The following is a 23,442-nucleotide window of genomic DNA, read 5'->3' as shown; positions in this document are numbered from 1 at the left end:
CAAGGAACCTAGCACTGTAAATACATGCCATATGCAGAGAAAGAACAGCGTGCCCTAGACGAGGGTTGAACCTAGGCCAGCCAACCCTCACTGTAGCTGTAACAAGCGCTATAAGAGTTGCACCCCTGCACCACCCTTTAGGGCAAACAAGGGCGTTGCTATGGCATGTGAAATTGCTTCAGGAAAAATCAAGACAGCAGAATTTTAGTGCTTTCAAGCTTATTCCACGTATTTATGAACAATCAAATGAAAGAACTTATTTTATGTAATGTTGCAGGCTGCTGACATCTTTATGGTTTGTGTTCATCTAGTAGCTTCCCAGAGTAGCCTTTCCTGATTACTATTTATAGATTCCGTCATGTGATTTTAGTGTACGGGAGCATTCGATACGAAAGGAATGGTAAGTAATGCCTATTACCCTTTGTTATTATTCTCTTTGAAGGTCTTTACTTATGGTAACCTGTTTTCTTTGTCATTTTTGATTTGACAAGTTCCAAGTGTTTCTGGTCACCATTCGAATGACTCGCTTCTGAATCGACGTCGGCCTTTGGCCTGCAAACTGTATATAAGTATTATATAATCAGGTCCACTATACAAGTCCACACACCATGTAACAGTCTATTTTCTGTGTCTAAATAAGAGATGTGACAACATGAAGATTTATTTTATACACTCTCTGTTTTTACTTTTGATATAAAGCAAAACTGTACACTGTGAATAGTGTGCTACATGGCAGAGATTAAGAGTGAAAGTAGGTCGAGCAGACGACACATCTCGATGCGACATTAATGAGCTCCGCGCACGCACACACACATTCACGTGCGTGAGAGAGAGGGAGAGATAACGAGGGACAGTATATATTTTAAAATCTTTTACAACTTAACTATATATATATATTACTTGGCTATGTAATAAATCTGCATTATTACTACTAATAACGGCTTTAAGGGCACACCGTAAGTCTTGTTATTCAGTAAAAACATGGCAAATGAGATAACTTTGTCTTTTGTACTTTATCCATATCGTTGTCCATTCAGTTCCTTCGTGTACTACCCATTAACCTAGTTTTACATCAATCACTTAATGCTCATGTGTGAGCGTGATTCTGTACTATATAAAAATTATTATCAAGCCATAAAGGTTTGAGGATGTTTCAACAATTGAAATATAAAACGAAAACGGACCAAAATTATTCTTATGTTAATGTCATGAAATTCGTGTTGGAATACATACAAATACTTGTTTGTACTTTTATGCCATATTATTTTCATTTGGTAATTGTTAGCAAGTTTTCACCCCATACACACTGAAATGAACACTACTTGTAAGTCTTTCTGGTTTTGCAACTAGCTTGGATGCCTTCTTTAAGTTGCCCTATGATCTCATTGTCAGCTTTTGCTTTCCATTTCATCTTGCACTTGCTGAACTCTTTGTGTCCCTTTCAATCATCCTAACTTGTTGAGAATGATATCTCATTTTGGGCAAGGAAAGGAGAACATATTAGTCAACATTACAATAATGTGCCTGGGTGATATCCTATCTTCTTACAGTGGGAGACAAAACTTGTGTTTGTGATGTTAGTGGCTTGCTCTCCCTTCCAGCTACTCTTTCCTGTTCTCTTCCTATTAAATACCATCTCAGATTACCACCTTGTCTCTCCCCCATAGATACCATCTCAAATTACCACCTTGTCTCTCTCCCTTGCTACCATCTCATATTACCTCATTGTATCTCCCCCTTTAGATACCATCACAGATTACCACCTTGTCCATGTTTGCTCAGCATAGCAAATGTATATAGCACAGTCTCTTCTCCAAGGCAGTTTTCTTTTTCTTTGGAGTCACAGGAATCTTAGAAAGCAGAAGGTAAGATACAGGAGCAAGATACAGGAACCAAACATACCCACAATCTTCCCATAGATAAAATGAATATTCCTTCCAGATTAGGTAAGGATTGAACAGATTTTTGCAGTTTTCTTAACAAAAAAACACATACACACTGCCAACAGCTAATTACGACGTTACATGGGTTTCTCCCTTTTTAATCATGCTTTTCTGATGCATACTCAGGTAAGATCCCAACAGCAAATATTGTAAAAATACATTAATTCATTAGCAGACAGTGCTATAGGTGTCTCCATCTTCTTTATGAAATTGCCTTCAGCAAATCCCATGCTTGGTATGCATGTGCTTCTGTTTATAGACCATTATCTGTCACTGCAAAACTTCTGTGAGCCAGAAATCAGCTTATTTAATTGAATAATTCATCACTTATCTGTCCTTCTAGTGCATTAAAAGTTTAATTTCTACCTTAAGGCTGGATATAATGGTTTGGTGGTGAGGCACGTGAACATTTTATGCATGACACATCATATTATCCTGACAATCATTTGAATTGTTTTTATCTGGTCCAACAAGTACCATGACTTGTCCCTCCCCTTACTTGAAGCATTCTTTCCTATTAGAAGTTTAGCCTTCAAGGCATAAACTTGATCATGCATACTTGAATACTTTTGTGCTCAGGTGAATTCACATGCATGGAGGCAGTTTAAGATATCTTCAGCTGTAGAGATAACATGCTTACACAAATAGATAGACAGGTTAAGAGGGTAAATGCAGCTAAGAGATTCTGGATAGGTGTGTGATGGGGCTGATTGTGTTGCATTTATCATTCAATCATGGATCATGAAGAAAAGAGTTTTAAATGACCTTTTCATCTGTAGTAGGAAGTAGTCAGGTGTTAATGAACTGAAAATAGAGTGTACAAGTTCAAGGACATTTACACTTTCTGAGAATTTCAGAAGGCCGTGTTGTTATTAAGGTATGGGTGTATCAAGAGGTGCATGTCACTGTCATGATGTATAAGTAACTTTTGTGCTGAAATTTTCATTCTGTGGTAAATCAGTAGGTAGACTTGCATGCAAGAATGTTACTTAAGAAAACTCTTTCCAAAAAAACGAACTTTCAAGACATTTGATTGCAATTTGAAGTTGCACGTGTGCCTACGTGGTAATTAAATATTTAATTTTTTTCTTGTTCAAGTGTCCCCAATAACAGTCCTTGACGTCGGCAGAGACTAATATAAACAATGCATTAGTAAAATGCGCGACTGCGGAAGTTATATGTCGAGTGACATGGCCAGGCTGCGTGACCGATCTCATCTTCCGTTGCATCACAATGGAGAGCTTTTGGTTGCACACATGTGATAACAGGCAGCAGGATGTGATGAGGGCGGGTAGAGAATAACACTCACTAACCGTCGTAACGAAGCGAGAGTAAGGTCAGGGTGAAAAGAGGAACTCGAGGAAAAGCATTGTTTCTTAAATTATAAAGCGATATTCAGACCTCGCGGACACTACTTCATGTTCCTTTACTTCAGGACATCTTTGCCGCCGCTTTATAACCACAGCTCAAGCATCATCCGCGGGTCTGGACATGGACATCGCTTTATATAGTTCATAACTTCGGAAGCCAGACTTGTCCTTGTCCTAGGGTTACGACTTGCCCTCGCATCATAACTACGGCCCCAGCAGTCCCCGGATGTGATCAGCGGCTGTGGTAGACAGGACAGTTGTCGGCAGATCGAACTCTTGAAAGTAAAATGGGGATGCGGGAAGGAATCAAGGAAAAACACGAAATATAGAAGTCTGTTATGTCCCATACCTTCAGAGAAGATATGATGAAGGGGGTGGGTGGGAGAATACTTGTCCTACAGTCTTATCACTTGATCTCAATTTGAAGAAAAAGAGATCACGATCGAAGACTCGTACAGCTGCTCGACATGACCTAGGTGACATTAAAGCCCTTTTGTGGGTATAGGAGGATCTTTCCTTGTGTCGAGTGTTTGACCTATGCTCAGTACAACTTCTTGTTGACAAATGGCGTTTAAAGTACGCAAATAAAACACTTGGGGTGTGAAATAAAAATGATATATATATATGCGTGCTCAGTCCCAGAGTGATTTGAAAACAAGATTGTCACTGCGAAGAAGAATGTAGGTGAAGGGCATTGCACATTTGTCCATTTTTTCCTTTATTTATGAAGGCGTGTCAAGTGTTTGTGCGCAATGACAATAACCATCCCTCACGTAGTCCTTCTGCGCATGTCCGTATTAAGGCCTGGATTCAGGCGGCCTGTCACAAAATTATGATGTATCCACCCATCGTCTGAAATCAGAGGGAGCGCTTGTGTCGACATGGCTAATCTCACAATGCTAAGATTTGGACGAGAACTTGATGGTTGTCGGTTAGAGGACCAGAGTTTTGTTGTAAAACTGTCATCAGGGACAATCTTTTATAAGTTCCCCACGGATACCCTCCCCACCCCCAAAAGTAAAATTTAAGATTATACTCGGTGTAACACTGGAGGGAAAAGATATGTGTGTGGTGCGAAAGTTTGGAGTGGCCAGTACTTAGTCTATCATCTTAAGTCTTGAATAGACAGCAGCACAGGTGGTGTGTAGACGTGGCACTTTGTCATCAGCACTGGGGTATGGATGCGATTATCATATGCATAGACATGGTGTAGCGATGTGACAGTCCGTGGCATCAGTACACGTGGTGTGTGGACTAACAGTCACCAGGTGACGAACGTATGGACTTCTCCCACCGGGTCTTCATGGCTGTTTACGGACACGAGAGAGGCCAGCGGCCGGACAAGGTACCTTGCTTAGTCCACCCAACCGTCTATTCGCGCCATTGCAAGTTTCTTCCAATGAGATGCACTCACTTCTAGACTACAATCCTATTTCGTTTTCACTTCACGATTTCGGTTTATGGCGACCCTTCATCGCGTACTGTTTAGTTTTGCAGTGTATATATTTTTTCCGATTCTGATTAGCGGCACAGTATAAACCTCGATACACTTTCCTTCCTTCTGTTTTGTCTGGCTCGGCCAAAAGACATTCTGTTGTAACTAAATTTTGAGAAATGAAGGAGGGAAAACACGGATCAGTGTCTGGCAGCAAGGTATGTTGAACATATTATTCCTTCTAGTTTTTGTGGTTTTTGTATTTAATATTTTTTAAGACGATCATTCTCACAGTTTCTCTGTTTCATTTTCTTTTTCTTTGCGATTCAGGTGGCTCAAGGCAGACCGCTTTAACCCCTGTGCCGTGTAGACTGTAGAGGGTATCAAACAGCATTGTCCTCCACAGCCGCAGCTGCCTATATATTGTAGTGATTTATGTCATCGAGTGCGTCCGTGTGTGTGTGTGGTGGGAGGAGGACATGAGTGTGTTCGCACCGTAGGGTGCACTCTAGCGCGAAAAAGACACCAATAATACTTTCTGGCACAGGTGCAAAAGCGCACTTCTTCACCCCTTTGTTCAACTTCCGGTGGGACTCGCAGGTCGGGGCAGAGCGTCGTTATGAAGTAGGTGATGGAGGGGGGGGTGGCGGGGGAGGGGAGCTGATGTGGAGGGGGGGACGAGTGGCAGACTTTCAGGGTCACAGAGAAAGCTTGGCATCGAAACAAGATTGTGTGCAAGGCGGGAGATGCAGTACAGACAAGAGTCATGACAGTTGACCTGTTGGTGGTCACGTGACAGGGGCTAACCCCTTGATCAAGTCATTCTGCTGACAGTGTCTTTAACTCTTCACACCACCACCCCACCACCTGTGTGTTTTGCAGGAGGGTGGGAGATGGAGGTGGGGTAGAGATCAGCGGTTTGTGGCCGCTATACGTGCAGACGTATATATACATACCGCCGTCAACACTACTACTGGTCTGCAGCAGTCGCCATGTGTGGCGAATCGCAACGCAGCCGGCGTCTGGCACTTGACTATCAAGATCACGGTGACCCGTCCACGACCTCATCTCTCCCCCACCTGCTACTTCCCAACCCACGTGGATGAGGGACCTCACGACCCGACGCCATTGTTCCGTTGCGACTGATCGCAAGGACCGCTAAACTGTTGGGCAGTGACGTCACTGATCACGGACGTCACCGTAAGTTTCTCACGTCGCTCCAGTCTCGCGAACGTTCGTCTCACACCGGCCTGGGTTTGAACTCACCCTTTGACGAGTGCTTGGGTGAAACATTATAACATCTGTGATGTAGGATACGATTATAGTGATTAAACACGGTGTGTCTACCAAGCCAGCTGTGCTTGTGATAACGCAGCAAGATGACCTGTAGAAGGATACATCTTTTTGATATATATATGTATATATAGAGAGAGAGCGCTTCTGGAGGTTAGCAGGAAAACGCAGATTTTCTTTTCTGCCATTTCACGCTCATAAAACTTCCTCCGTCTGGATGTGCGCGCGCATGTTATGAAGGAAAGTTGTGCGTGCGGGTGCATGTTTCAGGTAGCCGCTAACATGTCACAGGCTGTTTGAATGCGACTGTGTGCCCCTTGTCATTTTGATAGCCGCAGACCTATGTGAGGACAGGTCCCACGCCAGACTTTGCACCGTTTCTTTGGCTGGGCGGAGGAATTCGCTGATCCGGCGGTAACTGTTACTCTCCCCCTCTCCTCACCCCACCTCACCCCTCCTCACCTCCTCCCTCCGGGCTCCTCTTGTAAGACATGTGGCTGCCTGGGTGGGTGGAGGCTGGCCTTGGGAACATTCAGTCTCGTCTGCTAGATGTGCACCTTGAGTGGCCGTACTAACAAACACCTTCAGGCTTTCTCTTCAAACAAAGGGCGTTGGCTCGCCGCCATCCTCGTCGTTGAAAAGTGCTGAGCATGAGTAATGTAGTAGATTAATTACAAGTTGTGCTGTCTACAGCAAGAGCTTAAACCTTTTAATTAGGACCGCGGTGTATGATGTTTAATTACAATAGCAAATTCAGTATCTAATAGAATGCCAGACTAATACAGTATTCGTACTTGTAATAACATGTACAGTGCTTCTTTGGTACTACTAGAAGTGCAGATTATTTCACTGGCTGTGTATTCTTTAGTGTTAAGGAATATGTGGTAAGCGATACCAAACAACGACAAATTCAAAGTTCATAATTATTATTTTTTTTTTTTTACCTAAGATGTTCTAAAATGAACTCCGTTGTTCTCTCCTTTTTTGACAACTCCAGACCAAGAATGAAGTGCTTTCATATATACAGAAGTAAACTATAAAACTTCCGCCTTTTGTTTTTTTCGCTAAGCCTGCACTTAATAGGGGAAACACGTGATGCTTTTTTTTTTGCTTTTTTTTGTTGGGAGAGGGGCCTCATGTATTTAGAAAGGCTGATTCTCATGCACGCAACAGTCATGTCCAATTCCTGTATACATATAGTGTGTGTGTATAGATATAATATATCACTTGGTCAGTGAAGAAATTCTTATTCTTAAAATTAAAACTCATATCGCTGTCTGAAAGACTGGCATAAGCATATGTAAAATTAAAACTCATATCGTTGTCTGAAAGACTGGAATAAGCATATGTTATCTTACTTAGTATGCGGCGCTTTCAGCCCTGACACAAGAAACCTGTTGACGCCACTGACGTCAGCACAGCAGCGAAATAAAAACCGTTTCAAATCGTTACAGAAACAAAGTTTGACTCACTCTGAACGTTGACAAAATAAGAAATGGATCAAACGGAACACATTGTAGGAAAGAAAACCTGGTTTTTAAGGAAAACACTTACATTTTGCCTCGGTCTCCGAGAGATTTTTTCAGCTATTTTATACATCTCATATAAGGAGTGTTCTGTTCTCTCCTTCACCTGTTGTTATATCAGTTCACTGTGAAGGACAAGACCAGCTTGGATGTCTTGTATATGTTATATATACACCTTCTCACAGTTATTACCTTCACACTCGGCATGACAACCAGACATGTTCATGAGTTGCGTATGACGACAGGCACTCGCTAGCGGGACAGTTGTTTGTCTACCTGCATGCACAACCAATACATTGAGGCTGTCCTTTGTGGTTGCGGCCGTGCGACTTTTGAATGTTATTATGTGTGAATGAAATGTGATTATTAGCGAGCCTGAATCGCGATTGTACGAGTGTCTTTCTGGTGTGGTGGGTATGAATGTGTTATTGTATTTCTGATTGTTGTTGTGCTGTGTACTTCGAACTCTTGCTACTAATTTATCTCTGGGATGAATAAAGTCACACCTTATAACCGGACATACGTCGTCGAATGATGTAAGAACTGTCGGGAAAGTTTTCCGGCTGGAATAGTTTTATTTCGTTTTACGGACAGAACTTAAATTTTGGGCGCTATACTCATCAAAACAAACGATGAATTATTGACTTCTTAATTTTAAAAAAAAAATTTTCATGCGTGATTTGGAAAGTATTTTTAATACATTATGTACCTGAAATACCTATATTCAGTGCTATTTACTGTTCGTGACTACCAAAGACCTGATATTCTTTCTGTCTTCCGATAGCACTAGAGTCACAAAGCCGTCCTACTTAGCAAACTGGGGCGCCCTGTGTCCTGTCATATGATGATAAGGGACACGTGATCATTCAGTTCACCACCGACCGACATTTGAGCGGCTGTTGGAGGTTCAGTTGAAAGAAACTTGCTGACGACATGGGTCAGGAGAAGATAGGAGTGGGGTGGGGATGAAGGGTAGATGCATAGTTATAATTACGGTAGCACTCGTATGCCATAATCACGGCCTCTAACATTGTGAAACACAAAACTTTCTCTTCTTGAAAGTTGTTAATTAAAAAAACAGTAGAATTGCTATACTGACGATACATGAAGACAAACATTAAAAGACAGGCAATTGATGCATGTTCAACATGTTATTCGTTAACGTATGGTTAAAACCCTCGATCCGATCGAAAACTAACATCATATCAGCACATACCTGTGAGCAGTCTGTGACTGCCTCAACATGCTGATGGTTGCCTCCAGTATTTCTGTCCGGAAATTCTTGAACAGAATCTGGAATCTCAGTGATTGGAACCTGATGATCTTACTACAAGAATTCGACTGTTTGTTAGTGATTCTGTAACAGTTGAGTGCTCTGTAACAGTTGACTGCCGTCATGCTGGATGGTAGAAGGAAGAAACGGTTGATTAGCTGATTGGTTGATTTAGCAAGAAAGTGCTTCCACCTTGAGATTATTTCGCACTACTGGGGAGAGGGAAGGAGTAGGAAATCTGAGTAATCGGACAAACTGTGAACAGGTGTCACATACAGACAGTGACCTGAGACGAGATCTGAACCCAGAGAAGTTACTTTAGTAGTGACAAGCGAGTGTTTTAACCACTACACTACTGGGTGGTCCCCTACCCCACCCTGAGGAATGAAGTACCTTCTTACTGGCTATTCTAGCGCATGTGCAGACTAGAAGAGTTATACACTCTGGAGCCAGTGGTTTTCCGAGTTTTGGGGGTTTGTTGCAGTTTTTGTTTAAGTGGGAGGGGTGAGCGAAGCAAATTGCCTCCCCTTCTCACTCCAGTCACCTTCAGTTAGAATAGTTGTCACATTGTTGAAGACAAGTGAAACTGGGCCAGTAATGATTGCTGATCACTTGTAGCCATCAAATACATATGTTAGAGATTTGTTGTCAAACGTGAAATTCGAGATTAACCAAATATTAAATAATAGTAATTTGTTTTAAGCTGGGCATGCTATAGTACTTCTTTTGAAACAAGGTTAGGCGATTTTTGGTGTCCCTTACATGTCGCCCTCCCTCTCCCTTCCTTCGTGAAGCTTATTGCCGAGTGTTTCTGTGTATCTGTTATAGAATATATATCCCAAAGCTTTAAAAAAAAACCATTACCTAAACCAGCTTTAATCGGCTTCCTAATTGTTGTCATGTAGAATGTGCATTCAAGTGAGAATAAAAGGCGTCTGGCCGAGTGGATTCAGTTTGTGTAGTGTACAGACTGTTTACGTGGCTAGACGAGGTCTAGAAAAACAACACTGTGCTGCTGTCACAGCTCATCTGTCATGGTGGGCTTGGCTTCACGAGATCGTCTAAGTTGGCAGCAGCGCTAATAACGAGGTCTGCAGGGGGGGCCAGGCCCACCTTCCCCGGGACCATCAGGAGCTGTACACACGGACTGCAGTGTGCGTGCTCATGCGTGGGTCCGTGCACTCGGAACTTTCCCGGCGTCTCGTGCGTGTTCTCGCTTTTTTTCTTTCTCTCTCTCTCTCTGACATGCAAGGGGATTGGGGGTGGTGGGTGGTGAGTCAGGGGGATGGATGCTTTTGCGAAATTTCCCGAGGTCAGATATTGAACAGAAGGATTTGCGTTGCTCGGAGGAGTAGAGACAGAGAGGGAGAGGCACTGACATCACGTGCTGGTATCTGTTGCGTTTGCCGCTCTAGTTATTTCAGGTCACGTGAGCAACCGGTCACGCGCCGCGCACTTTTTATTTTTTAAGCTCCGACATGAATTTACGATCCCGACGTCATCCCAGAAATAAGAAGTCAGGTTAATGCCTTGAAGAAAAAAACCCGGCTTCCAAGGAATTCGGGTTATAAAAGTGAAAGGCATATGTTTGCAGCAGTGCCGCCTTTATTCGGCATCAGAAACCACGGAGCAGGGAGGTCTCTTGGGCGGCCTCGGGGGATATATCACGTGTGAAGTCTTGGTCTTGTGATTCGTGCAGTGACCGCCATTTCTTGGTGTCAAAACGATCTTCGCTTGAAATGCCTAATGAATCTCCCAACGGTACCCGAAGGCTGTAGTGTGCGGGCTCCAGCTTGCAACCGAAAATACGAACGGAGCACTAGTGGACTCGTCAAAGCATCTTCAGAGGAGTCCCTTTGACCTTTTCTTCCGTTGCCAGCACGAGACGCATTCACATTTTGCTCTGGACTGTCCAGCACGTATTAGCAGTGCTGGGGCTAGCTCACCCACGGGAAGTGTGTCCGAGTGTTTGTGAGTATGAAAAGTGCAAAAACAAGAAAGTGAGCATTCGTGGAACCAGTCGAGGGCACGGTCACGCATGGATGATGCGAGGTCACGCGATTAGCTTTCTGGTGACCCTATAACTTGCGGGGCGCAGCAGGCAGCAGTGAATTCCCACATCGTGAAGCACAAATCAAGTCTGGAAAAAAATTCATTCACACTGCAGGTCGGCTTAGTAACAGGTGCGACTGGCTTACCGAGATGAAAGGAGAGGCGCAGAAGGTTGAAGTGGTTCACTAGGAAGGCTCGTCAAGACAGGAACTATAGTTTGTCAGATCGTCTGAAACTAGTCAGTGCATAGAGCTGATTCATCGGTACATCTGAAACTTGGTTCCTACAAACCGGAACTGTTCATCCTGTGTCCAGAACCGTTCAACGACAACAGCGATGTGAGCAAGTGTCCCAAACAAGAGACCCATAAACGAAACAGGACAGTTTGAAAGACATCTTTGGTTTTGACAGGGAAAATCGTAGGTCGTTTCTGACGGACAGGAGAACCAGGTTTATTGGTTTATTTGTGACGGGCAGGATAGCATGGCTCATTTCTGACCCCTGTGAAGAGTGGCTATCTGACGACTGGGAATTGTGGCTTATTCTTGGCAGTAGTGCATACATGCAACGCATTTCTGACCATCTTTGAGCGAGGTGCACACCTGGTTTCCATTGCTGGGAAACACTCGATCCACTTCCGGACACGAAGATCGAGGGCCATGTATTCGCCAAGCGGAGGAATCCCAGAGGCACTGGCCCGCAAACTGAATGCAGCCACAGTGGAAAAGGAAGCAGAGACGGTGAGTACAACTCGACTTGGTAACCATTCATCTTTTTGGAAACATGTTGTATCCATTGTACGATACTCAGGCTGGGAGAAGCCAGTATGTTGCTGAGACTGCTGTGGATGGTGTCGGCTGCAGACTCAGGTGTGGTCGACAAGCAGCTTCAAGTATGGCTATCACGATATCAAAGACAATTTTCCTGCGGATCGGTAAGCACTGTACCACCACTGGGACATCCTGCCGTGATCTGTCATGTTTTGAGTTGACTTCCTCCCATCTCTGTCTCTCCTACTTTGCCGCTGTAAGCAGAAGCACGATCCTTTCTGTGCACGTGACGTACGTTGCTACACGTTGTCACATCTTTGGTGGGATTGGAGTGTAGAAGAAGTCTGCTACAGTCCACAGACACTGACAGGCACATAGCTCCACGTACTTTCTGACCTTTGACCAGACCGGCTATGCGCACATCGTTGCGGTCTAGCCATGCGATGCAAGATCACGAACTGCCATGAGCTCAGGTCAGTACCCTAAGCGTCTTCGGCATGTCCCCGTCTTCGATCACGTGGTACGTGCGGCACATCACCATGGGAACCTAAGCAGATTGCTTTTTTATTTCCTCATGGCTCAACAACACAGCCATCAGAATTTTTCATGGATACATTTACATTGTCAAGGCCTTAGCGGGAGAGTGTGTTCACAGGACATATCTGTGTACAAACGTGACGTCATGATTTTGACCTGTGTACATTGATATTGCATGTAGCCATGTTTTAGATTAGTGGTTCTTAACCTGGGTTCGATCGAACCCTAGGGGTTCGGTGAGTCGGTCTCAGGGATTCGGCGGAGCCTCCGCCACGGAGGCACAGCCGCAATTAGTGATGACACTAAAGAAGGGTTCGGTGAACGTGCATATGAAACTTGTGGGTTCGGTACCTCAAAAAAGGTTAAGAACCACTGTTTTAGATGAACAAAATAAAGGGGTGGGTGGGATTACCCCATATTTGAGCTTTAGATAATCATTTAAAAAATTGCATTCCACTAGACCTTTAAGTTTTATGGTTAATGGTCTGATGACAGCTATATATAGCTATTCCACATTACTAGCACAGGGTTTTTTTTCTTTCTTTTTTGTGTTGCACAAAAGGGTAATATCAGGTGTCACATCCAGGGAAAGCACAGCTTACGGGAAAAACTACTCAAAATATGTATTGTCACCCCTGGAACAGTAATAGAGAAAATCTTGCCACTCTGGCATACCTTTTATCAAACCTGTCAATAATTATATATATCTTGTCCTTAATGCACTGTCAAGATTAACAAGACTTCACAGATGGTAACCCAATGTTGGTTCTTGGTGGCTTCTGAAAATGCACACTACATCTTTCAGCACCAAAAAAAAAAAAAATTGCTAGCATTGGACCAGTGATTTGTACTTGCTGATAATACAAGCTTTTGTTCCTTCTTGTCACAGGCAGGTGGAGGCGACAAAAAGGAACACCTGTACAAAATTCTGGTGATCGGAGAGTTGGGAACAGGAAAAACATCTATCATCAAACGATATGTCCACCAGTTCTTTTCACAGCACTACAGAGCTACCGTATCCTTGTGTGTGCACCTCGGACAAAACTCTTTATGCATGCAAAGTTAACAGTTGATGTTTCATACCTTGGGCATAACTGCATGTCTGATGCTTTCTTTACCTTGTGGCAGAAATGGATCTCATATCATCCTTGACAGGTGTATTTAGATTGGTGTGGACTTTGCTCTGAAGGTGCTAAACTGGGATGCCGACACACTCATTCGACTTCAATTATGGGACATTGCAGGTGAACATGATGCTGTTGTAATCAAAATTATGTATGAATATAATTGCAAGTATGTTTACAATAATTTACTTCTCGCTAACTTGAGTCTGCTCATTTAGAACACATCTGTACCACCTAATGACCAGCTAATGATAACTGGTTAGCTATACAGATACATTCTGCTCTTAATCAGGCCAAGGACCAGGGTTTTGTTTTTTTTATCTGTCTTTCAACATGTCCAGCTTAGATGCAGACTTCTTAAAGACTGGTTGCTGCCAACCTTTTTTCCAGAGTTGAAAACTGTGTCTGCTGTCTTCAGTCTTTGTGTGTGCCAGACTCTGGTTTTATCTTATAATCCACTGAGGGTTACAACAACATGAATACTTCAGAGTTAGGCATAGGTGATAATTAGCTTAGTTTTTATGCATGACTAATGACATTAATGAATTTTGTAAAAAGATGGTGGGGAGGGGGTGGATATCACCCTTTGTTACAGTAATCTGAATTCTTTGGTGACTAGTTCCAATGTTCGTTTCTGTGAACTATTTGTGACTTGGATTTCTTCATTAATAGCCTTTGTAGCAAGTTCGGATGTACATAACTCAGATGTTCGTTAACTAGGGACTTCCTGTATTCAGGAGGTTTAGAGAGATGTATCATTAGCTCATAGTTATTTTGAATTCTACTCCCTTATGAATTTACCCATTTATAATAGGTCAGGAACGCTTCGGAAACATGACACGTGTATATTATAAGGAGGCAGTTGGAGCCTTCGTTGTCTTTGATGTCACAAGAGCTTCGACTTTTGATGCTGTTACAAAATGGAAAAATGACCTTGACAGCAAAGTTCAGCTGAGCGATGGATCGCCTGTGCCCTGTGTTTTGTTAGCCAACAAGGTCAGTGGAAGAATTTTAATTTTTTTTATCTGTAACATCTTTAATTTGCAAACTGTGCTTACAACTGGCATGGTGCATTTAATGATTAGAAAACTGATTTGTGTTTGAACTGTTTAGTGGGTGAAGTTCTCAGCAACAGATGTCATTCTACAACTTTATTGCTTGATATCCTGCCCCATTTATGTTTGTTTTTGCTTGTCAGTGTGACCAGACAAAGGAGGGCCTTGTCAACAATACAGCACAGATGGATGAGTTCTGCAAGGAGAAGGGATTCATTGGATGGTATGAAACATCAGCCAAAGAAAACATCAACATCGATGATGCAGCGCGGTTCTTAGTTACAAAAGTGAGTGATCATTCTTTGTGTCTCATTGTTTCCTGTCATTACCGCCATGATAGTTGATATTGACAGACACTGCTACTAGTACACCACTATGTTCTCCTGATCTTTATTATTAGATTTACTCCAGTGTCTTGGTGCCATCTGTACACCACAGATAAATGCTGATAATTGAGTGTGTACCAGATTACACAATGCATTGAATGAGGACAGAAGATAAAAATAATCTGACAAGTTACACATACATGTATGTTTGTGGAATGTTAATGTGTATAGTAAAAAAAAGCTGAAAGAAGTCCTGAGACCATAAGTATCGTCAATGCCTAGCTTTCTTTAATGTCTAGTTTAAGTGTTTGCAAGAAAAGCATTAATGTCTTCATTTTTGTTATATGTGGGTCACATAGTAGTGATATTTCAAACAAAACAACTGCATGTAAAGGCAAACAATATAATAAATTGTTTTGTGGTGACCTAGCTTATATCTACCTGAATAAATAATAACAGTGACAGACTCTTTCAAAATATCAACTATCAAGAAGCAATATATATCTGCAGTAGCTAGTGTCTGTTGCTTCTTTGACCAGGATATATTACACACAGGATTTTTTTCCATTTAGAAGATAATACTGCAATTATTACATCTCCTTCAGCAATTCAGTGAATAAATACTCTGAAAGAAGATGATTAACAACAGTCTGTATATTGGCATCCTTGTCGAAGATTAGTGATAAATCTGTAGCTCCTTGTTCACCAGGTGGTGAAAATCATGTATTGTGTCTCAAATAATAATTTACTTCAGTTTACTAATCAAACTGCTAATTGATAAGTGTCCCAATTTTCTAATCAGAATCTTCCCTGACAATTGAGACTATTTGATACAAATATTTATGAATGATAATCATTAACTAATAGAATTCCTAAGAGAACTTTTTTTATACTACATATCATGGTGGCAAGTAACATTTCATAGTAAACTATAGGATTGTGTGGTGCTCATATAGGTGATTATATTTAAAAATGATAGATTTATATATACATGTCTTTATGATGTATATATAGAGAGTATATATTTGATCTATGTTTTATATATAATTAAATGGTAGAATTATTATGAATAATAATCCTATTGTTTCATTCTTTGTGATAAGAATTTTACTTGGTTTATGATCTCAGATTTTGGAGAAAGATAAAGCAATGCAGCTGGGTGATGAAGAACGAGATCGTGATCGAGTAATTTTGGAGAGGAATGGGCCACAGAGTCCGTCAGCACGGAAAAGTTGTTGCTGATGTTGAGAGACATTTGATAGCACCTCTTTGGCTTGCCTTGCCTTATATACCCACACGGATGCTGTTGGCATTTTGTGTGGTATTTTATGTACCATCTTATGATCATAAATTGCAGCCCGATAATATTAGACCACTTATGAAATGTTATATTTGTTGAAGAAAGCAGCTGAATGGTAGATTTATGAATGGTTGTTTCTGGGAATTACCCAAATATTATTCTGACAGAAGGTCACAGATTCATCATTGTGCTGCTAGATTCCCCAATCCATTTAATGCACATTCTATTTATAAGTTTATCAGTTGTTATTTTGGTGTGCCAGACTTCTTCAGTGTGTGCCAGATATTTTGAGAGACGATCATTGCCTGTGAGCACTCTAATTCATGATCCATTCCCCCCAGCTATCGCATCCTTCCTTAGCTGTTTCCCCAACTTGGAAGGGAACGAGAAAACATGCACAAGACAAATTTCCATCCTTTTCTTCACATGCCTTTCAGAGACCATGAGGTTTTTCATTAACCCAGGATTGTGTCAGGCAGCACACATTCCTTGTATAGTAAATAAGAAACCAACATTTTGTTTTCATTAGTTGTTGAGGGAATTATGTCTCTTTTGTAAGGTGAGACCATGAAGCAGGTAATCAGATAGTGGCAAATGATGTAGCTTGTGTACAAAAACCAACAGAAATAATCAAAAATGTCAAAAGCGTGATGCTTCTTGGTGATGTTTTTAAACTATGCCTTTTGTGAGTGGACTGTATAGTAAAATGCACATTCTTGAGCTTGTACGTTTGACTGTGTATTTGATTAGAGAGGTCACCCCTCAGAAACCACCAGTTTTTATCAAACTAAGCATTTTATATGTATGGCTAGCTCATTGACATTTTTCCCTTTATGTATCACACTCAGGCTTCAAGATCTGTAATCTTGCCTTAAAACAGCCAAACAGTGAGGGAGGAACATTGGGTTTGTTGCACAAAATATGATTATATGAGGAGATTTAAGTAGGCAGTGTCTTTGCACAGTGAGCTTTTAAATAACATTTAGAGATTAAGAACAGTTTCTTAAAGGCATGTCTTTGACAGCAGCTGGCCTACTTATAGCGCACTCCCAAATAAAGATCAAACCAAATGTAGTTAACTGGCCAATTGATATTTTATCAGGTTCTGTTAAATAAAATCACAGCCATGATGCTCACCACCATTTGCTGCCAGTCTGCTATCAACTTTACTTCAGGATCACATCAGCTTGAGCCTACTCAGTCACAATGTACAAAACTTCTTACAGACTGCTAAGTTACAGATATAGTACACCTCCCGTGGAGGTCAAAAGAAACCACATTGACTCTATGAACAAGAAACTTTTAATTATAGAGGATTAACATAGCCCAAGAGTTTAGTGTGCTGACCTGCAGATTACTTATGAAATGCACCCTTTTTAACAATATGAGTAATTGAGTAGAGCAAACTGTATCAGATTGTAATCAGCAAAATGTACCATTGAAGCTAAGTTAGTTGGTGTATTCTTTATCCCAGTAATCATTTAGTCCACCACTATTTAGAGTTGTTTTCCCTGACATTTTGTGATGTTTGTGGAGATATTTCTTGTGTTGAAAATAATTTAGCTATGCTATTTTCTATTTCTGCCACATATCTGCATGTGATTTTAGAATTTATTTTTTCATCACTGCAATTTATTGATCTCATTCTATGCAGTAAATTACTTTACTTTTTCAGTCAAGTACATACCATTTAACTACATCATTAATGGCGCTGGAAAACTGTATAATTAACATGAAAAGACCAATCTGCTTTAAGTTTGGGTTAGAATTTTACAAGCAATTTTTTTCCACTTGTGATGTTTGATCAGTTTTAGTAATAAGTCTTTGTAAAGTCATTGTTATTTTGTACTGTTATTTAACTTCTGCTGCAAGATGCAGCAGGGGGGACTATGAAGACTTGCTTTCGTATGATGGTACAATTTTTTTTCGCAGATATTTTGTTTGCTCATGTTATATTCATATGAGCATGTATAAAGTGAAAGAAGGTGTAGATTATTTGTGCGCAATTAAAAACATCTTTGCCAAGAGAATGTATGCTTTTATACTATATTTCTTTCCAAATAAAATAGTGAAGTGGTTCAAAGTCACAAATGATGTAATGTAACTGTCTCTAAAAAGTCTCCAGGTGTTAAAGCGTACCCTCTTATTTTGCATATCACCAGGTGTAAAAGTTAAATGTCCCTTGAGTTCAAGATCACACGAGTGAAAGCCATTTGTTGAAAGTTTTTTTTTCACTAAGTATAAACACCAGTGTACTACAGCAGTACTTGTATAATAATCCTGTTGATGAGACTTTTGCCTTTTAACATTCTGAGAGAGAGCATTTCATGGAAGTGTGGTTCTTCAAGCATGCAATAGCTACCTTGCCATCAGGAGTTTAAAAACCAACAAGCAAGGAAAAATTACCTACAGCAACTCTTGATATGTAGACTAAATCTCTTAATTCCAATTTTCTTAATGTCCGCTGGGCTAAATGTAAGGAGGCTTCAGAAAAAAAAACAATTTTTTTGTAAACTTGCACTTTTTACATTTCTGGTTTGTCATGGGACATAATCAGTAAACATAGTGGAAAAAAGAAAACAGCTATCATTTTGAATTGTCTCCTATTCTTGGCTGTTTTGTTTTTTGTTTTAATTCTGCATGACTGGGATAATTTTGGCAGGTGTTCTGCAAAGGCATGGCAATGAGGGATCATTTTGTATAAAAATAGTGGGGTACAAAAATGTTGAAGAGCCTTTTCTTGTTACATCAAGGGTAATCATTACTATCATAGCCAGGTTTACAGATGGTTTGGCAGGTTGTGGAGTGTACAGTGTGCTAGTGACATATGACATAACTCGTGTCCCTGACCTAAGACAGTTGGAGCTAGGCCTGCCTGTCCACTGAAGTGATCAGCATTGTACATTTTTTTTTTTTGCCTTCATCCTTTCCTTGTGCTAGTCATGCACCTGGTGGTTTGATGCATCATGTCATAACTCTTCAGTTGTTCATGTAGCTAGAGCTGCTAACATTTAGTGCTTTCATGATGTGGCCTATTTTTTTGGATGGAGGGGGATGGGTTGGTGGAGGTGAAATAGCATTTTTGGGGGTTTTTCTTTTTTTTTTAGATTGTCTACAGTGATAACCTTATGTTAAATGTTTGGCAGGATACTGTTTAATTAATTCATAAATTGCAAAAAATAAGTCGCCAACTAAAATTGAAGTGTAGCTATTCAGTAATTATTGAATGTGAGCTTCTTCCTGATTGTTTGTTGAAACTGCATTTCATGAAATCTTGTTAGTTTTTTAATAATTTATAACTCCCACAATGCTTTTTTTGTTTCTCCCCCTCCCCACTGCTGGTTTTGACATTGCTGATACTTAGTTTTTCAAGTGTCGTAGGCAAAAATGTATTTATCACATGATTTTGTTAGTTTGTTGGAAGGAGTAACTGAGTGTATGAGTGGAATGGGAAATCTTGCTCTTTTACTGGTTCACTCGAAAATATGAAGTATTAGGATGGAGGTGGAAACAGTTTCTATGCATATTTTATTCTTTTAAAAGAACTTCAATGGTTCATTGTTTTATGATTAATCGGGCATAATTAAAAAGAGCCAAGTGTTCATTAGTAACAAAGATCAAATTAAATGTTTCTAATGGTGCTTTTTCCACCGAGATGTGGTTCTCTGTAGCCCACCTGGTATTGCACAGGAACTGATGATCGTAGGGAACAGTAAGAGATGTCCTACAGTGTGCTTGGTATTACTGTTTATCAGAAGGGGGCAAAATACTTATTAATGACAAGGAACCGATCTTTTCCCATCAGACTACTGCCATTTATTTGACAGATACACTGTTAGTCTCTGTCACACAATAGGTGGGTTTTTTTCTTGCAAATCATATGATAAAATGTGAGATAGCACCTAGTGAACCTACAGGGTAGGTCTGAAGGTTGTGATAGCCAAAAGAAAGTGCACTTAGTTAAAAGAGCAGCTCTTTTGTACTTGTTGGGTCTTTTTCCTGGAAACCAACTTAAGATATTTTTGTCACAAAGACGCAGCTTGGGAATCAGTTGAGCCATTAGTTTAACGTTAATGGAAAGTGTGATTCATTTATGAAAATTACAACTGACTTGAGGATTAGAACTTTTTCTGGCAATATTATGTTTATAAACAGTTTATTATTGCTAGCCTATGTTAAATATACATAAAGCTATAGACATATATGCATGCACACACCCATACTTGCATAATTAATGTTGGGATTTTAAAACTGGTAATGACATCTATTTTTCCTTGTGACTATGAGTGCTTAGACATTGACAAGCTAATTTCCCTACAGCATTGGTTCTTGTCCAATAGTTCCTAGTAAGAGCACTGCAGCCTGCCTGGCCTAAGTGACTTTTTTTTTTGTAAACCAGATCAATATATTTTTAAGCATATTGTGTACTTACAACGATGGAAAAACTTTTGTAAATCAGATCATGATAATTTTCAAGCTTCTGATGTACAGTAAAAATACTGGAATTATTTTGTAATTCAGATATTTCCCAGCATCTTGCATGCAATTAAAAATAACAAATTTTCATGTCTGGTTGACTTTTGGTAATTGGCAATATGATGATGAACAAAATAAATTTGTGCACATGAACATTCCAATACCAGTATTAAGTACAGAAATGATAAACCCACACTAAATATGTTGCATCTCTGGGTAAAAAAATCAAAATTACCCCAGAGGCACAACTCAGCTCGAATTTTAAAGTAGGATGTTTGTTTTATATGTGGTTTCAAAGAATTTTAATGTGACACCAGAACAGTCCCAAATCTGCAGATTCTGGTAAATATTTCAGAGACACTAATATCGCATGCGCACACAAAATGGTGTCTTCATGCAAAAGCCTACACACTACAGTGAAACCATTGCTAGTACAAAATGAACACAAGTGATTAAGGCAACTGGCATGAATGGAAAAAATATCTTTGAAGACTGGACAGTGAAAAAGAACATGTTTTTGATTTTATCATCCAACCCCCTACCCATGAATCTCTCTATACTTTTAGCTGATCGTACTACACAAGCCTTTGTTCACTTCACATCTATTCATTGCACTTCAAATAATTATCCATTCACCCACACATACTGGTATGAAACCTAATCCATGTGACCTGGAGAATATACTAATGTGCACTTTCACACACACATACAGAGAAACGAAATTTGTAGTCTAAATTATCACCAATAAGTACAACTTTGAAATACTTCTAAAGGAAGTGACAGCTTTTAACAATTTTGAACAAAATCTTTTAACAAAAGATCCAGACTGAGATTCCACCTTTATCCATCTTTCACACTTTTTTTGTGCATCTTCATATTCCTTGTTTCAGATATTATGCTATTAAATTCCCACCCTTTTTTAAAACTGGGGTGGTAGCATTACCTAGTGATATTACACATGTGGAATGCTAAGTTTATCTCCACATGCACGAAGGAAATAGACTTTGCACCCCACATGATGTGCAGTGCAATTCAAAAAAAAAAAAAAAAAAAAAAAAAACAAAGTAGAAAGAGTGGACTGACTGGCTGAGGTGCCAATGAATCCAGGCCCTAGGATGGAATGATTTTGAAATGACTTTTTGTTAATTATTACTCATAAAATTTTTAAGTTATACTCTAGTTTTGGTCTTCATGCATGTGAACATCAAAGCACTATTAATCATGCTCTAGTAAAGGAATGTTAACAAAATAATTATTTACACTGAATCTCATATCAAAATATATACAGGCAGCAAAAATAGCTCTTCTTCATATAATGAACCTCTTGAACATACAATATAAAGACAAAAATCTCTGTACATATTAAAATAAATGGCTACTATCCTAATGTTATATATTAACAACCAAAAGTAGTAGCATGGGTCAGCTGCAATATCGTCCAGGTGTAATAAAAAAGGTCAATCAGGGATCAGGATGCAATGGTGGTGGTGATGATGACTATGTACAATGGCAGCCATCTAAGGCAAGCTTCCCACCACTTTTTGTGTACCAGCACAAGAAGACCTAGAAATTGAACATTCCCTTACACAGCTCGTCTAGCTGAGTACTCACCCTTTGAACCAATTTTCCAAGCCTACTGCAATGTAAGTATTTACTGATGCTATGGCCAAAGTCTCAGCAAATAAAAACTACATCTTCACATAGGTTTAAAAAAAATTTGCTGATGTGGTCCCTGAAGACAACTGGCCTCTCAATAACGATAACATCAAGAACAGCTCTCAAGAATACTGTTGCATGCTATATCACAAGTACTTTTGGCACATGGCCGTCATGCTGTCAGATCCTGGTTTGTGCCAAAACAAATGAGAAAAAAGAAAAAACTGGGAGGAAGGAGGGGGAGTTGGGAGGATTACTGGCAGACCCTTCAGCATCCTCTTATGTTTATAAGAGGCAGGCATAATAAATTTCCTAGAACAAAGCAGAATCTATAAGCTGCTATTAACATAGCCAAAGTAACACAGCATTATAGTGACTTAAGACAAAAGTCTACAATCAGGTTTCTACTACAGACAAATTTATATAATTCTATTGATCAATGGTACAATATAACTACATGACAACATGTGCAATGGGGCACATATGCTTCCAAGTATCTTTAACATTGTGTGAAATTTCCAAATATGCTCAACAAAAATCTCTTTAAAGTATATACAGTCTTCAAATCAGTTCAGGCTTTTGATCTAAAAATAACATTTTCTTTACAATCAACTGATTTCATAAACAAAATTTGACTTTACAAGGGCCTACCAGGTCATTATGACACAGCAACCAAGGTAAAAAAAAAGTCCAATGGACAAACTTGGTATTTGAGAACCACCAATCTCATACTTCCCCATGACTTCAGTCAGTCTCTAGTTCTTTTCTGGGATTTCCGCAAGCATTCCCTTATTTTGTGGAAACGCTCTTGTTTAGCTTGACACCATCTGTCACACGGTTCATTTTTGACATCAGTTTCTATTTTATATACACTGCTGGAATCTCACATTTCTGGACAATGATGAGTTCTTCCAGGATGTATGCCTGTACATGCATAAAAATGTCACAAACACAAACACACATACACACCAGGAAACGCTAATTTTCACAAGTTGTGCATAAGTAATTCTTCTGCTTTTTTCTTCTCTGCAGAAGATTCTGATTTTGATCGGTGTCTGTCCGAAGCAGTCTTTGATTGAGGTGATTTCCTCACTGAAACAGGCGAGTGTGGTCCAATGTTCCATTTGATGCGTGTCCCTGATGAGCTGGTACCATTTTCTTTCTCCAGGGGGCTAGGGTCTGAGGAAGGTCTGTGAACATGTGCTGCATTCCTCCGCATTGATGACCGCCATCGGAGCTTGTTGGGCACCGCAACCATGGCACTTGGCTGAATGACATATCTGCAAATATTTTGTCCACATGCCAG

At 40.2% G+C, this 23,442-nt stretch overlaps 2 protein-coding genes across 7 annotated transcripts in view; one reads left to right on the top strand and one right to left on the bottom strand.

The window, feature by feature from the left end:
• Positions 1 to 252: 252 nt before the first annotated feature.
• On the top strand, positions 253 to 20,568 carry LOC112563259 (ras-related protein Rab-32-like). 4 transcript variants are annotated; one of them, XM_025237099.1, is made up of 6 exons: positions 253 to 400; positions 13,089 to 13,214; positions 13,365 to 13,443; positions 14,138 to 14,319; positions 14,522 to 14,665; positions 15,833 to 20,568. In XM_025237099.1, exons 1-6 carry the CDS (start codon positions 398 to 400, stop codon positions 15,944 to 15,946), a joined length of 648 nt encoding a protein of 215 aa, XP_025092884.1. In that variant the 5' UTR covers positions 253 to 397; the 3' UTR covers positions 15,947 to 20,568. The 4 variants fall into 4 exon arrangements, with proteins under 4 accessions (XP_025092884.1, XP_025092882.1, XP_025092883.1 ...); XM_025237097.1 differs by lacking the exon at positions 253 to 400 and adding an exon at positions 4,434 to 4,658; XM_025237098.1 differs by lacking the exon at positions 253 to 400 and adding an exon at positions 4,913 to 4,966.
• Positions 18,250 to 23,442, bottom strand: part of LOC112563258 (potassium channel subfamily T member 2-like) — a 50,342-nt gene continuing 45,149 nt past the window's right edge. For all 3 annotated transcript variants that reach the window (XM_025237093.1, XM_025237095.1, XM_025237094.1), the window contains one exon: positions 18,250 to 23,416. In XM_025237093.1, coding sequence (XP_025092878.1) covers positions 23,122 to 23,416 — 295 coding nt within the window. In that variant the 3' untranslated portion in view covers positions 18,250 to 23,121. The remainder of the gene's footprint in view (positions 23,417 to 23,442) is intronic.

This window comes from Pomacea canaliculata, linkage group LG4 (genome assembly GCF_003073045.1).
Source record: "Pomacea canaliculata isolate SZHN2017 linkage group LG4, ASM307304v1, whole genome shotgun sequence".
Lineage (NCBI taxonomy): Eukaryota > Metazoa > Mollusca > Gastropoda > Architaenioglossa > Ampullariidae > Pomacea > Pomacea canaliculata.
Note: the sequence above shows the minus strand (reverse complement) of the source record. Positions and strands in the feature narration are given on the sequence as shown.